The sequence below is a fragment of the Vidua chalybeata genome, chromosome 8, assembly GCF_026979565.1.
Source record: "Vidua chalybeata isolate OUT-0048 chromosome 8, bVidCha1 merged haplotype, whole genome shotgun sequence".
Taxonomy (NCBI): Eukaryota; Metazoa; Chordata; class Aves; order Passeriformes; family Viduidae; genus Vidua; species Vidua chalybeata.
Window position 1 is genome coordinate 33,027,495 of NC_071537.1, and position 15,118 is coordinate 33,042,612.

A 15,118-nucleotide genomic window follows, 5' to 3' on the forward strand; every position below is an offset into this window, starting at 1 on the left:
ATATTAACCAAGTACTCTGGTTTTGGCAGTGGATTTAACATGGAAAAAAATGCTAAGTGGAAGACATTGGACTGTTTTAACTGAACACTTTGAGAATTACCTTGTGCTCAGATACGAAAGGGTGTGGATAATTATTTGTGGAGATGACTTGTCTCTAAGAGAAGGTGGAGGTTTGGAAAGGGATTTTTCCCGGGGTGTTCTGATACCATGCATTACCTTTCTGGCTGAATGGGAGTGTGCTGGAAGGAAGGTGGGCTGTGGAAAAGGGTGGTTTGAGATGTTAGTGAGGACTGACTTCTTGAACTTTGAGGGGTGAAAACAGCTCCCGTTGTGCTTTGTGAAGTAGGTAGATTGATTTATTTTATATTATTTTTTCCTGGAGATTACATATAATTCCTTATAGTAACGTTTCATGGTGGGGAACAGCTCCTGGGAGAAGGATGCTTTGAGTCTTCCCATAGTGGGGTGAGCTTCCCACAAAGTTCATGGAAAGCAGTCAAACACACAGCTTCTCATGAGACAGAGGAAAATGAATGGGAGAGTTGGGAAATTTTTAAAGCTTCTGTTCTACTGCTGGGAACCTGAAAATCTGATTGATCAGGGCAGTTGTTATTTTCCCTTAATATCAGTGGGAGAAATTCCCTTTTCCACAAGCTACAGGCAGCTGAGCACTGTGCTCATGTTCCCTGGGTTGGTGACAAGTAGATGCTGGTTTTAAGATAAATAAATAACCTTTTTTTACTGTGTTTGCTCAAAGGAAGGTGCAAATGGGTAAATGCTTCTCCCTCCCACGTGTCTTTATATTTCAGAGACTAACTAACTTAATATCCTTTTTTATTGTTAATCTATGAATGTGCTTTCCTCTTATGAGGAATATTTTGAACTGTTTGATGCTGCCTATGAATTTTAAGTGCAGCAAAGAAACCCATAAAAATTAATAAACCACCTTCTGGAACTTTTTCATGGGATTCTTCAAGCAAGATGCCAATAGCTAGATTATGATCAATGCTGCCCAAGAGAGTCAATAAATCACAGGAGCAGGTGAGACGCTGCTGGCAACACCTCCAGCAGCAGTCACAGGGAGCTGCTTTCTTCCCAAATCCTGCCTCTGGTTCAAAGGAAAACCAGATGTTTGTTCTTCACGTCAGCATCAATGTTATTTTTGCTTTGGACTCATCTTGATGGAAATGGAAGCAAAACCAATTTTTGAGGAAATGATATTTCAACCTGGTACCCCATAAGCATTAATGGCTGTTATCTTGCATCAAATGAAGGCCATTAGCATGTTGTCTGCTGGTAGTGACTCACCCCTTATTAAATTCCTGGTGCTCTCCAGGTGGTAAAGGCAGAGTTACTGGGAATAATTTTATGTGATCAATAGGACTGAAGTCTTTTTCCCTGGAAACTGTGGGCTTTTTGTGATCTCTATGATTATTTTTGTCTCTTTTCTTGTGGTTTCCAAGCCAGATACAGGTTAAATTTTCATCTAAATTATTAGCTGAGCTCATCCCCACTCTGCAATCACATACAATGGTGAGTTCTCTCTCAAAAAAAAAAAAAAAAAAAAAGCCAAAAACTTGAGGTGGATGAGAGACATCAGCTGCAGGCAGTGGAGAAGCTATGAGCTAACACTTGCTGGGATATCTCCTTAGGCTTCCAGTCACAGCAACCACCTGGTTGCTCCAGACTTTCCTTGCTCTTGGCAAGCCTAACCGTTCAACTTGATGTGATGTTTTGCCTGCTTGTTTTATTGTTGGTTAACCAGTTTTCTTTCCTTTGTCTTGTATATGATGGGATCTCCGCTAGACAGAGGTAACGGTGGGGGACAGTTGTGTAGCTGGACCCTCGTGTGGTGGTGTTTGTTGGTGGTTTTTCCTAAAACCAGCCCTAAATCCAGCCTTGCTTTCACCGTGCCTGCGTGTGCTTGCATGGCCTGGTTTCCATGGAATAACCTCACCCACCCCTACTCTCCTTTGTATAATTTAATTCTCCTCTGTGTGTGTGTGTGTGTGTGTGTGTGTGCCTCCTCCTACTGTGTCCTTAAAGTGGGTCACCAGTGTGGATTCCCTAACAGTTTTATGGATCCTTTTCAGCCTTTGGGGGTTCTGTGGATCAAAGGGACTTGAATTTTTAGCTTAGTAAGATATTGTGAGCTGATAAATGGAAAAGAACTGGAGCAAGAGGGGGATTGAGTTTGGTTTCAGGCCCAGTCCTCCCTGTGAGCTCACACACACACAGTTTGAATAACTTTGATCAGACTTTATATTCATGTCAAATAGTCCTTTCTTGCCTCCTTTCTACAGCAGAGTCTAACTAAAAAGCTGTCAGTGAAATACAATTTCCTCTTTGAATCCTGTATTAAAGTCTGAGTTTTTTATCACTAATCTCACAGATTTTAAGCAAAGTGGCCATAGTTTTATTTATGTTTATTTCAGCTGAGCTGAACCAACAAAGGAATCCCGTGCAATTCCTTATCCTCATTTGAGATGTGCAAGCACTGATCTTTGCAGAAATTTTCTGATCAGATCCAAAGGCTGGAAAAGGTCCTCTGGATATGGATGGAGATAGTAGGGGTGTGTGTGTCCATGGAATGCCTTGTTGGTGCTAAGGATACCATGTCTGTGTTTAATCTGGTGCTTTCTGTGCTCTCTTTGGGGTGTGGCTCGGGTGGATGACCAGAAGTTATCCCAGGAGAGGGAGAAGTTTGCTGACGAGGACAGCATTTTCTACGCGCTCGGAGAATGCGGACTCATTTCTTTTTCCGACTACATCTTCCTCACCACGGTCCTTTCCAGTAAGTACAGCAGGGATTTTCCCTGCACTTCCTTTTTTTTTTTTTTTTTTTTTTTTTAAGTTTTTGGGGTTCACAAGCAATAGCTTGTTGACATGCATTTCCCTAAAAGGCCTTTTGATTGCCTGCAACTCGAGCTGAGCAATTGCTGTTGCTTGATCTGGTTTAGCCTGAGCTTCCAGTGCTTTGGGAAGACAAGCAGATAGATGACTTCTGAAGATTTATTTCTCATTTTGAAATGTGACAAATTTTTTTTTAATGAGTCACTTGACCTGCTGTTCAGATCTGTAAATGGAGATGTGTTCTTGAGCTGTGTTCATGTGATATTCTCTTGGATTTGGATAAGCACAGATCTCCAGCTTTTCACTGGTTTCACAACTCTCCAAACTCCCTTTTCCAGCTGTATTTTCACTTGGGTGAGTTCAGGTTTGTGAGTGATGTAATCCAATGAGGAGGGAAGTTAAGCTGTTTACATTTCAACCAGTATCATTAGATACCTTCTGTCTTTTCACCCTGCTGCCCTTGACTTGATTTGTGGTATTTCCACGATCTGCTAATCTGTTCCAGCAAAGTCGTCTGCACTCTGAGTGCCAGCACTGAAAAGTTTGCTTTGCTGGCAAGAACCAGTGAAACTGAAGCCTTTGATAATGTCAAATGGCATTTGTACCCTTTCTTCACGTGGAAGTCAAGCTCAAAACCTCATTTGCAGAGCTTCTCTGACTGCTTGGAAGGTGCTGTGTTATAAACAGGAAAGTCAATGACAATTTCTCAGCCCCATTAGAAAATGTGGGGTAAGGGGGAATAAGCCACTGTCCAAATGAACTTGAGACATTTTATTTTCAGATTTAAAAAGAGAAAACTTGGCCATCTAATCTTGTAAGTATCCATTCCATGCTGACCTGATTTGTGGAATTAAAAAACTGGGTGCTTCCCAGTTACCTGCAGAGCCCACTGCTGCCTGCCCAGTGCTGTTCAGGGAGCCAGCTGGATTAATCACTGATGCTTTGTCACAGCAACAGGTGCTTTATTCTCCCCCCATGTTCTTGCATGTTGTAACAGGAGACATGAGAGGCAGCTCTGCATTTACTGAGGATCTATTCCTGGGAAGCAGCAATGCTCAAGGTCTTGTTTGTTGTCAAACGGACCTGGCGGGGGCAGACTTGTGTGTGACCTTCATGTGTGAAAACAACCAGAGAGATAAAGCTGGGTCAAGCCAGGGAATTTGTTTTATGACTTTAATTTGCTTTTTTTTATTTGACTGAGTCTCCAAACTGGCTTTTAAGACCTTTGCTGTTCCTTTCTTCCATTCATCTGGGCTGTGCCAAAATGATCTCAGGTATTCACTTGTGTAATGAGGTCTTTTCATCTGAGCCTCCAGAGATGACAATGAACTCTCAAACCTCTGGTATCACATTACTGAGTGTGGTTTGGAAAACACTCTTGCCCTTGTTTTTATGGTTGTGCTGGTGGTGAACAACCCCCTAATCAAGTACACAGGGCGCAAAATTAATTTCATGTGCTTCCACAGGCAGCAGTAAGAGAAATTGTTCTTCCTTTGCTTTAACTTGTTTGTTGTGACAATAAAAGAAAAAGACCACCTTGTGTTGGAGGAGCAGCCATCCTTGTTTTGGGGTCTGTGAGGGAGGGACAGGGTTTTATTCCTCTTGTTCTTGGGCTTTTGAGCATGTCCACAATTACAGGGGAGTTAGATTAATGAGGAGACAGAACTGGCTTTGAGGAGCCAGGTGAAGGGTGGGCAAGGCAGGAGCTTTCAAAAAGGAAAATTAAAAAAAAAAAAAAGAGGAAAAAAAATTCCAGGGCTTTGAGGCTGACTTAGAAATATTTGTGGAGTTTGCTAAATAATTACTGAAGATAGAGGAATGTCTCTGGAGCTCCTGTTAAACAGTGATTCCCCAGAGGAAGAGTTTGGGTTTCATTTCCAAAGCATTTGCTTTTGTAAAATTAGCTCCCAACCAAGCCTTACCCTGTGGCTAAACAGAAAACTTGCTGTTGCACCCCACTGGTTTACTCTCTGACTACTGAATATTGCTTTGCAGGAATCCAGTAGTTCCTGATTGAGTTCTTTTCCCTAGAAATAAATAAATAAATCAGAGAAATAAATAAATAGACTTTTTTTTATAAATAGATAAAATAGAATGATGAAAGTAAATCTTAAATGTGACAGTTCAATATTGGTTTTCTCCCTGTGTTGTTTAAATAACCCAGACATTAGGGAAGTATCTGGACAAAGGTGGAGCTGTAGATTACATCAAGTAGATAAAACCAAATAAATATTGGGAAAGGAAGGTGGCATTTTGAGCACTAAGCAGGATAATCAAAAGGAGGAAGTGGGAGATTGGGTCTGGTGGAGGGAAGCAGGAGGGAGAGTGATGGGGAGAGATCCATCATGGTCTGGTTTGGCTCATTGGGCTCCAAACTGGTCAATGAGAGCTTTGGGAAACAAGAAGCCCTGAGGGCTCTGTGTCGTTGTGCTCGGCCAGGCTTTGGGAGCGCTTCCCCAGACTCCTCATTTCAGTTGTCTTTGCAGCTTGACCTGAAGCTCCCTCCAACTGAGTTCTGTGAAATGGGGATTGAGAGGAGGAGAGAGGGCTGGAGGCTTCATTTCATGTTGCTCTCAGGCAGCTGTTTGCACATTGCTCAGAAAATGAATCTGTCGCCGTATCTTATTTACGAGCCATTTCTCACTCCAACCCTGTCTGTTCTCCTTGCTTGCCATGTTTCTGTGTATTTTCTTTTTAAAACAACTAATAAAATGGCTTTTAGCTGCTTCAGAAAGTCAGCCTTCTGTTAAAGGCAATGAGAGCTGAGAGGCCTTGAGGAAACTCCACGGCTTCTGTTGCTTCAGCTGTTTCTCATGTTTTGGGGCAGAGGTAGGAAGATGAGCAAATTCTGATGGAATTTCCCTTGGATCCTTTGAATGTTATAGGAAAACAAAGACTTCCCTGACCAAAGAGGTTTTTGCTTTGGAACTTGCAAAACAAATGGAGGCAGTAGAAAAAGAGCTTTTCCATCGCCAGTGACTGCAGTTTCCCAGCAAATGGGGTCCATTGTCAAGGCACACTACTTCTGCCCTCATTAACAGGTACTGAAGAGAGCTGGGCATTAAAAGAATAAATTGGTGCTGTTTCCACAGGATTTAATTCTCCTGGCAGGAGGGTTAAATAACATTGGCTGAAGCCACAATAATTAGCCATTTGCCAGGGCTCTCATAGCAGACCTGCATCTCCTTCTCCCATCACAGCAGGTAACTTAGGATAGATTCAAGTCTGGTTTTTGTTTTTCTGTGTAGGGAATAAATTTCAAGCCATCTAACTCTGGAAATTCTGTTCTGGCAAGATATTGAACTCTGTGCATATCCCTGCAATGGAGGGACATCTTCTCCCACACTGGGATCTCCAGAGTCCCTTTGGACCATGACTGTTCTGAATAAATTATTCCTGGCTGACAGGAAATTCTTCAGCCCCACCCCTGCCATGAGTGAAATCTGTTACCTCACCAGTGGTGGGGTAATACAGCTGTGCCCAGTGCCATGGGGCCCATTTCCTCAAGAGAAGGTTGCTTTGAGTTTATAGGACTATTTTTGTTTGAGTTCTGTTCCTGTTAATTTTATCTTCAGTCTTTCCAGACCCTCCATGGGTCCATCTCCATCTATTTGGAGTAAGGATGTCTTCCTACCTTTCTGCCAGCCCAGTCACTGCTGTGTGGCATTTCCAAGATGTATCTGAGCAGCATCTTCCAAGGAATATCCCAGCTTCCAAACACAAGCCTGGTTGCTTCCTGGCACGGGGAGAGCTCTCTGGCTTGGCATCCCACTTGTGCCATGCTGAAGGACAGAAATGTGAATGAATTTTCACAATGGGCAATTGGGGATGTTCCCCAGTGATTTGAAAACTCAGACTGGGGCATGGGAGGCTCTGTCAGCCTGCATCCTTCACCTGGTCTTCCTCTGTTCATGTCTTCATCCCTTAGATTTGTGTGGTGTGATGGGATGGGGGATTCAGGGATGAGGCAGCCACAGCTTCTCTGTGCCAGGGCCTCCCCACCCTCCCAGGGAAGAATTTCTCCCCGGTATCCCAAGATGCCGCACTTGCATTATTTCAGAGTTAATTCTGATCCTTCTTTGTGAGAAGAAATAACCCATTTTTCCTCTAGAACTGATGATATTGTGGCTCGGTGTCTATGCTGTGGGCTCAGTTTTTTAGCTGCCTGTTACTTACATTTCGGGGTTCATTAACATTAAAAAAAACCCCTACTTGGTATGATTTGGATTCATTTTCTGAAATGGTGGAATAGTAATGAAAGGAAAATATCTGCAACTTTAGGTTTAATGGGTTTTTCCCCCTGTACTTACTGCAGCTGGTGCTCAGCCATCTATATTCTATGGGATAGCTGTCTCTGCTTCAGGACTCTGTTAATTTGGGATTGATTCACTTTCGGGATACTGTGCCCTTTGCCCATCTATTTTTCTTAATTTTGGGATAAATGGAATAGAAGCAACCATAGGATATTTAACTCTGAATGACTGATTTTTTCCCAGCTGAGTTCTTGATCCTTCTTCCCACACTGGAGTTGCCTGGGGAGTTATTAAGCCTTGGGAGCCATGAACTGCTTTGTGTATAAATTCTCACCAAAAGACGAGATATTCCAGTGTTTTCTTAGGAGTAGCCAGAAGTTTTACTTCCTCTAAGTAATATCACCAAAAAATCACCCTGTTTTGGCAAAGAAATTCCCAGCTCCATGAGGAGGGAGCAAAGTGTATTCTCCAAAAGTGTGTTAAGATTTTGGTTTTCTTAAATTGCAGTTCCTCTACTGGAGGTCAGAGGGCAAGATACACTGAGAGGTGTCTCCAAGTGTGGAATGTTGAGTTTTTGGGAAAGAGAAGATCCCAAATGAGCACAAAACCAAGGAAATGTGGCCTTTCTCATCAGCGGGCTTTTAATGTCTTTCAGAGTGCTTTGCTTCTGCTGAGAGTACAGGGCTGTAAAGAGCAATTGAGTGCTGCAAATTGATCCATTGAATAATTGAAAATAGTTTAAAATGGCATAATTGGCTTAAAGATGCCTAATCAACCCATCTCATCCCTCAGAGCTTCCCGAGGGCTTTACCCTGCTGGAACCAAGTGGGTTTTTTTCCATGTGGTCAGTGCTGCTGCTTGTTATTTGTTTGCTGGTGGAGGGCACTCATCTCTCTAACATTCCTGTGTTTGGCTTCTGCTTTACTTGCTCTCTTTCTGTCCCCAAATATTTGATTGGAACAAATGAATCAAGAAAAATGTTAATTGCTCTTTGCACTAAATCCCGGGTTAGTTGAAAAAGCAACTTGGCATGGAGAGCTGGTGGAATTACAGATCATTTCAACCAGATCTTTCCATATATCTATTCTAGGTCTATATATATGGATCTTTCCATATATCTGTAAGCTAGGAGTTCACTGATAGTGGTGTGGGCTTCAGTACCACGTTTTCACTCATGTTGGCCTAATGGCAGGGACTGGAAATAGGTGATTTCTGAGGTTCCTTACAACCCAAACCATTCCATGCTTCCACGTTAATGATTTGGAGGATCCTCCTGAACATCTAAAGATAGAAATAAAACTAAAAAAGAAACTGCAGTTGCCCTAACCAGTTTCTGTCTCATTGCCCAAGGGAAATCAGTCACAATGAAACAGTCTCTATTTTAAATAATGTCAAAAAGGATGGCGAGGAGACAGCTCACACAATCAGAGAGAGCTGGGAATGCAGCTAAGCACTTAGGGAAAATCCAGAGGTGGTTTTCCCTTATCATGACAGGCATCAGGCCATATGAAAACCAAACAGTCCTTTAAATGGCTTTGGAAACCACTGCAGGAGGAATATTGGGTTTGTTTGGAGGCATCTTAATTAAGGAGGCAGCAGGGAAATTTAGAGATGCTGCCGTTGAGAATGGTAAAATTTGGGGGGCAAAATAAGAGGGAGGGAAAGGCTGCATTTAGCTGGGCAATCTGGTGTCTGCTGCTTTTGTGATCTATAAGTTTGAGGGATATAAGTGCAGGAAGAGGAAGAGAAATGGAGGTTGTGCAAGCTGAGGTAATGGCCAAGGCGGGCGCGGTGGGATTGGCCGCTGTCGGGGCAGCTCTTCCCCCATAAATCCTGGCCAGAAGCATCACAGCCAAAGGGAGAAGCAGAAATCATCAGACCCAGGCCCCATAAATCCAGTCCTGGACATCAGGGGTGTACATCTCTAATGAACATTCATTCCTGAGCAGGAGTGGGATGAGCTAATTGTCTTGGGTGCCCTCTGGTTCCTCTGGCTCAGGGTCACATCGTTTGGATTGAAGTGTCATTACAGGTAATTGGAGCTGGATATGTAGATCAAAGGAAGAAACCAGCCATGCCATTTATTAGCTGAAGGAGTGAAGTAATTGAATTTGCCAATTTAAAGCCACCCTTCCCTGTCTTTAGAAAATACTGACCCTGCAGATTTTTGATGCTGAACTGCTCATTTAAGTTTTGGAGGTGTTGTTCTCCTCTGGGGCTTTGATAAACTGCTTATGGTAATGTGTGTTTAAAGAGGGAAAAGGAGAGAAATGGCCTTGTGAGGGACAAGTGAGTATTTTACTTTGTTCACTGTGTGTCTGCACAAATGGGATGTGGTATTATATATTTCCTTAAAAAGGGGGGAAAAAAACCCCAAACTGTGACAGTTTTTCACAAGGAGTAACAAATTTCCCAATCTTTAAATAAACATCATTATACCCTGGTAGAGAAAATGGGATAAGAAATATTTGTTGACTACTCTTTTTCTAGAACCTTGTAACTAGATGAGAGTTTTGTCTGTTCCTCCTCTTCATCATAGAGGAAACACCATTTCCAGAGTGCCAGTTTTTGGGGCTAATAAGAAGAAATTGCCTCCAGGCTTTCATGCAGTACTTGCAATTAAAGTGAATAAAATTGCATGTGTTCTTGAAATATTAAGGGGGTAGTTGGAAGCTTGTTGCTCTTCAAGAAAATGGGGAAAATAATCACTGGAGATTAATTTCTGGATGGATACAGAGGAGGCTTAATCCCTTAAATTCGATGTATCATTGGAGAGATTATGAAGGTGGTGCTGGGGACTGGCTGTCCCCAGGTCAATTAACACTGAGCTAATGAGGGACAGAGAGTGAAGGTCTCCCCCTCCCAGCAGCAGGAGGGAGGAGCTGTGTGGAGGCACAGCAGGGATGTGGGTGGAAGGGGGGATGACCCAGCACGTGGTGTGGTCACAGGAGATGCTGCTCCTGCACGTGGTGTCTGGAATTCCAAGCTCGAGGAATTGGCAGGGGGAAATTGGAGGTGCAGGGATGATAACAGCGGGACCACGTGTGCTGTGTATATCAAGCAGGTAGTGACAGGCTGTCCCTGCCATCAGCCCCAATGCCCTTACTCATCTATTTTGGGCACAAAGTGTTTGGGAAAAGGGGTCTCATTAACCTGTCTGCTGAATCTTTTCCTGATAAACTGCTAGTCTTTATTACAGCAAGGAGAAAACACAGTGTGAATGTTTTGAACTGAAGCTGTAACAAACATCCAAAATCCAGTTCAGTTAATTCCATATTCATTTCCTTTTGTCTGAGTGATTCTTCTTTGTCTCCCCTCTCCCACCCCCATTTGGGAAGTGCCTTCCCACAGAAGGGTGGATGCAAAAACTCGTTATACCCTGAGCATCCACTGAAAATATTAAAAGTTGATTGCACAAATGAGGTTAAAGAGGGCTGAACAACCCCAGTGATCTAGATTAGATCTGGGAAATGAAAAAAGGAGCTAAGTTTTAACTGATCACTTAAGATGACAGCCTTAGCATTAGTTATAACCTAGAGGATTCCCTAGAAATCCCAGCAAACACCACAAATCCTGTAGGAGGTGTGTATTTGAAAGTAGCAGAGCATGATAAATCCTCATACATTAACTTAATTTGGGAAAAAATTGTGGCGCTGCATTGTAGCTTCAAACAGTGATGGGTTACAGAGCCCAGAATGGAAATGTACTGAAATTCTGTGGTGGGATGCAGGGAAAAGAGTGTGGTTGGCTGGGAAGTGATGCTTCCACAGTTCTGACTAAATAAACCATGACAGCACAGACTAAATGCAATGACAAATAACGTGTGGCAGCGTCTTAGCTCGTGAGCTCCAGCCCACACCTCATCTCAGTGTCATGACTGGGCTGAGACAGGGTGGTCATGATTTGTTTAAATTTGTACAGGGAGGCAAGAACTGAGAACTGCCCAGATTCCAGATTTGCTCCTCACCCATGGGAAGCACAGAGAGTGCAGTGCCTGAGGAAATCCTCTGGCCAAACGGGTGTTTGACTGCATGGAACAGGCTGGAGCTCTTGCTGCAGCATCATTTTCTGTTAACTGTCATTAGAAATACCAGATGGCATCTTGCTTTCCAGCTTTTTCCACCTGTAAATAGGATAAAGGTTCCAGAAATATCTCCTCCTTACAACTCCTTGTCAAGATCTTTGGTGAAAGGAGTATTATGAAGCTAATAGTTAGAGATTCCTAAGAGCTGCATTTCTTCACTAAAATTGAAAGAATTAGGCAAAATTGCTTTTGGATAAAGTCATTCAGAATTTGTGCTCTTTTTTAATTGGGCTTTTGTATCTTTGTTAACTGGTTTTTGTGTTTTGTTGGGTTTTTCATGTAGCTCCCCAGAGGAATTTTGAAATCGCCTTTAAGATGTTTGATCTGAACGGTGACGGCGAGGTGGACATGGAAGAGTTTGAGCAGGCAAGTTGAACAATCAGTGCTGTGGCACCTTAGCTGTAAGCACAGTGTTCCTCTGTGTTGTTGCTGCCTTTTATTTTTGTGCTTAGAGAAAATTTTTCATTTAACCAGGACAACCAGCAGTACAAATTCAGAATCTGAGATTTCCTGTGACTTTGTCACCAACATTCAAGGCCAGCTTCGTGGGCCTTGGAGCAACCTGGTCTAGTGGAAAGTGTCCCTGCCTGTGGCAGGGGGTGGAACTGGATGAGCTTTAAGGTCCCTTCCACCCCAAACCATTCTATGGTTCTGTAACATTTTCCTTACAAAAAGTCACCTACAAGGTAGACAGAGAACTTTCACTCCACTGATAAAATGGGATTTTGATCCTACTGCCTTCACAGCTTCTACTGCATTCCTTAATTTTGTCTTCAGAGAATAGCCAAGGTAAGTCTGCTTCAGAGGAGAATTTATCCACTTATTCCAATGTAATCCAAAAACGTGTTATTGAGAACATATTTTCATTAGTCCTCTACTTCTTACAAGGCTTCCTCAACAGGGACTTTGCTGCAGGTTTTTTAATCAGTTTAGCCTTCATGTCTGATACTGGTGAGCTCTTCCTATAAGCTGTGATTTATGGTTGTGTCCAAGTGAGAATAGATTGAAGGCTTGAGCTGTCAGTGGGGAAAAGATTTGCCCTCCCCAGGCTGAAGAGTGTGATTTTTCTTGCCTATTTCTAGCCTTAAGATAGTGGCAACTTATAAACACCCTGAAATCACATCCTGAATCACCAGTGTGTGCTATTCATAAAAGGAAACTTAAATGCATTTACAAAGTGCTACCCAAGAACAAAGCAGCCCAGGAGAATTCCAGGGACAGATTCTTACTCATGAGTTGGCTCAATGAGTAATTAACTGCAGAAGAGTCTCTACAAGGTCATGCTTGGCGCACTTGCTATAAATGGGAAGAACTAGTGGCAAAGGAGGTCAGTTGAATTACCTTCCCTTTCTAATCTTTTGCTGTCATCCTCCTTAAATTATTACCTGTGTGTATGATGTCATCATCACAAGCTTGCTCCAGAGCCATGGAATATATGTGGGTAAGTGCAGGTTTTAGATGCACACTTTGGACTCAGAGGAGACTGGAGTGTGTTGATCTGCAGTCTGATATCACTTCACTTGACAGCTTGAAATGTTCATGTTCCTTCCTTTCCCCAAGTAAAAAAATCTCTGTTCTTCCTTCTATCTGCACAGTGCATGGAGATAGCACTCCACTGCAGCTATGTGATCATATTGAACAGTCCAAAAGGTGATTTATGGTGGTTGTAATGTTCTAAAATGAAATCAATTATGGAGATAGATGAACTTAAGAAAAGCAGAGAAGGATTAACCTCCTACTAAAAATGCAGCGATGCCAAGGTGCTAACACAGGTTTCACGTTTGGCTTTTTTATTAGAGCCACATAAAAGGAAAAAGTAACATTTCTACAGGATGAATGTTTCCTAATCGCTATGAAGATGAGGGTACAAAATGGAATTAAATTATTTCAAATCATCCAGTAGGCCAGGGGAAGTTATACATGCATTAAGTCACATAGATATCCTTAGGAAGGGGAAGGTATTTTTGTTAAGCTGGTTACATGTGTCACTGCCTGTATAGAAAGGAATAAAGTTCCTGGTTAGCATCAGAATATTTGGGTGAAGGCTGAGAGTAAGAGGATGAAGGAGGTGTTTTGGAAAGTGAGAAGATATCTGTGAAGATACTGATTTAATGCAAGAACAAACACAGCTCCAGTGGGAGGCGCATATATCTAATTATCCAAACATATAACATTACAAACAATTGTTTATATGATAAATCCTCTTTTTCACTCCTTATGGAAATGCCTTGGGAAGAGCATGCAGGATGTCAGGGTTTGCAGCTCTGTCCTGTTAATCTTACCTGGCAGGAGCAGCTGGAACAGGCCTTCTCAGGGGGATTATGCAGCAGTTTAAAAGAGCAACATCATTTTGGGAAGAATGGGTGGAAAAAGAGGGGGAAGAAAAGGACCATCAGGGAAGCATCATTCCATCCCCGCTGGCTGTGAGCAGGTGGGAATGAGCTTCCTGCTCCTCCCTCACACCTTCTCTTTGCAGGTCCCTCTTCTCACTGCTGTTTGAAAACCTCATCAGGAAAGAAAATTACTTCAGTAATTTAGTTAATATGTGACTAAGCTGGAGGCTTTAACTACCTAATAAAAAACCATTTCATTTCTTCAGGCCTTGTTGAAGAATTTGAGATTTTTTTATCCAGTGAGGCATGTGGTTAGTGCTTAGTCCTGAATAATGTGGTGTCTGCATCAGTATTGCCTTCAATTCTTCATCCTTTGGCATGTAAATTGTTAGTTTACTCCTCTACTTTTAAAGAAGCTGGCTAAAAAAGTAGAAAACTTGCAGGCAGTGTTACTGGTGATTTCTCTTTGAGTCTTTAAGTATTTTAATTTTTTTTTCCTCCTCATCTGGTACAAAAGATGAAACATGACAAACACTTAGGCTGAAATATGAACAAATCATGGAGCATCTCAGAGCTCCATGTCCTTGCACAATTGATGAGCTGTGGGTGAGGGCAGCTCCTTGCAGTGGTGCCTGCCTTTCTGGGCATTGAAAGGGTTACCCAAAACAGGGACTAGTTAAATCAGTTTGGCTCCAGTTTGGCCCACAGGTGGATTTTCAACCTGTCCGACACTTGTTACAGATGGGAGAGGAAAAGAGAGCCATAGGATTCCATATAAATAACACCCAGGAGAAGCTGCTCTGTGGAGCAGTCTGCAGTGTGGTAAACACTCATGTAGAAACAGGGGCAGTTTTCCAAGCTGGCCTTAAATTGCCTTGCTTCAGACAGTTTATAAATATTTGTCTCCAAACTGTGCTGCCTGCAGAGCTCACAGTTAAAAGTGAAGCTCAAAGCTAACTAAGGAGTTGCTATTTACAGTGCAAAAATCAGAGAATTCCTGAACGGTTTGGGTTGGGAAGCACCTTAAAGATCATTTCATTCCAACCCCCCTGCCATAGGCAGGGACACCTTCCTCTATCCCAGGTTGCTCCAGGTTCTATCCAGCTTGTCCTTGAACTCTTCCAGGAACGGGCAGTCACAGCTTCTCTGGGCAACCTCTGCCATGGCCTCACCACCCACACAGAGAAGAATTTCCTCTTAACATGTAGTCTAAAGCTCCTCTCTTTCAGTGTAAAGCCATTACCCTTGTAAATAGTCTCTCTCCATGTTTCTTGCAGACTCCCTTCAGGCAATGGAAGGCCACAATTAGGGCACCCCACATCCTTCCTCACATCAGAGTAACCAAAAAGTCTCAAAACCTCTTTTCTGTACCTTTTTCCTCTTGATTTTCTCCTCGACTTGATTTTCCTTGTGGCAGAACAGCCAGCAGTCTCTGGTTGGGATGCAGGGTTTCCAGCAAGGTGAACCCAGCAGCAGCAGCACAGTATTTTCCTCCAGAGCATCCCCTTTGGGGCTGTTCCAGCACTCACTCTCTCATTAGGAAAAAGTTGAACATACCGAATACCGCAATAATGAGGTTCTGGCATCCTTGTGAC

The 15,118-nt window shown here is 42.8% G+C and overlaps 1 protein-coding gene across 4 annotated transcripts in view; it reads left to right on the forward strand.

The window, feature by feature from the left end:
- MICU1 (mitochondrial calcium uptake 1) overlaps window positions 1–15,118 on the forward strand; it is an 88,550-nt gene that overhangs the window by 43,763 nt on the left and 29,669 nt on the right. For 3 of the 4 annotated variants that reach the window (XM_053949607.1, XM_053949610.1, XM_053949608.1), the window contains exons 7-8: window positions 2,680–2,794; window positions 11,474–11,556. In XM_053949607.1, the coding sequence (XP_053805582.1) occupies window positions 2,680–2,794; window positions 11,474–11,556 (198 nt within the window). The remainder of the gene's footprint in view (window positions 1–2,679; window positions 2,795–11,473; window positions 11,557–15,118) is intronic. The other variant, XM_053949609.1, reaches the window with a different exon arrangement.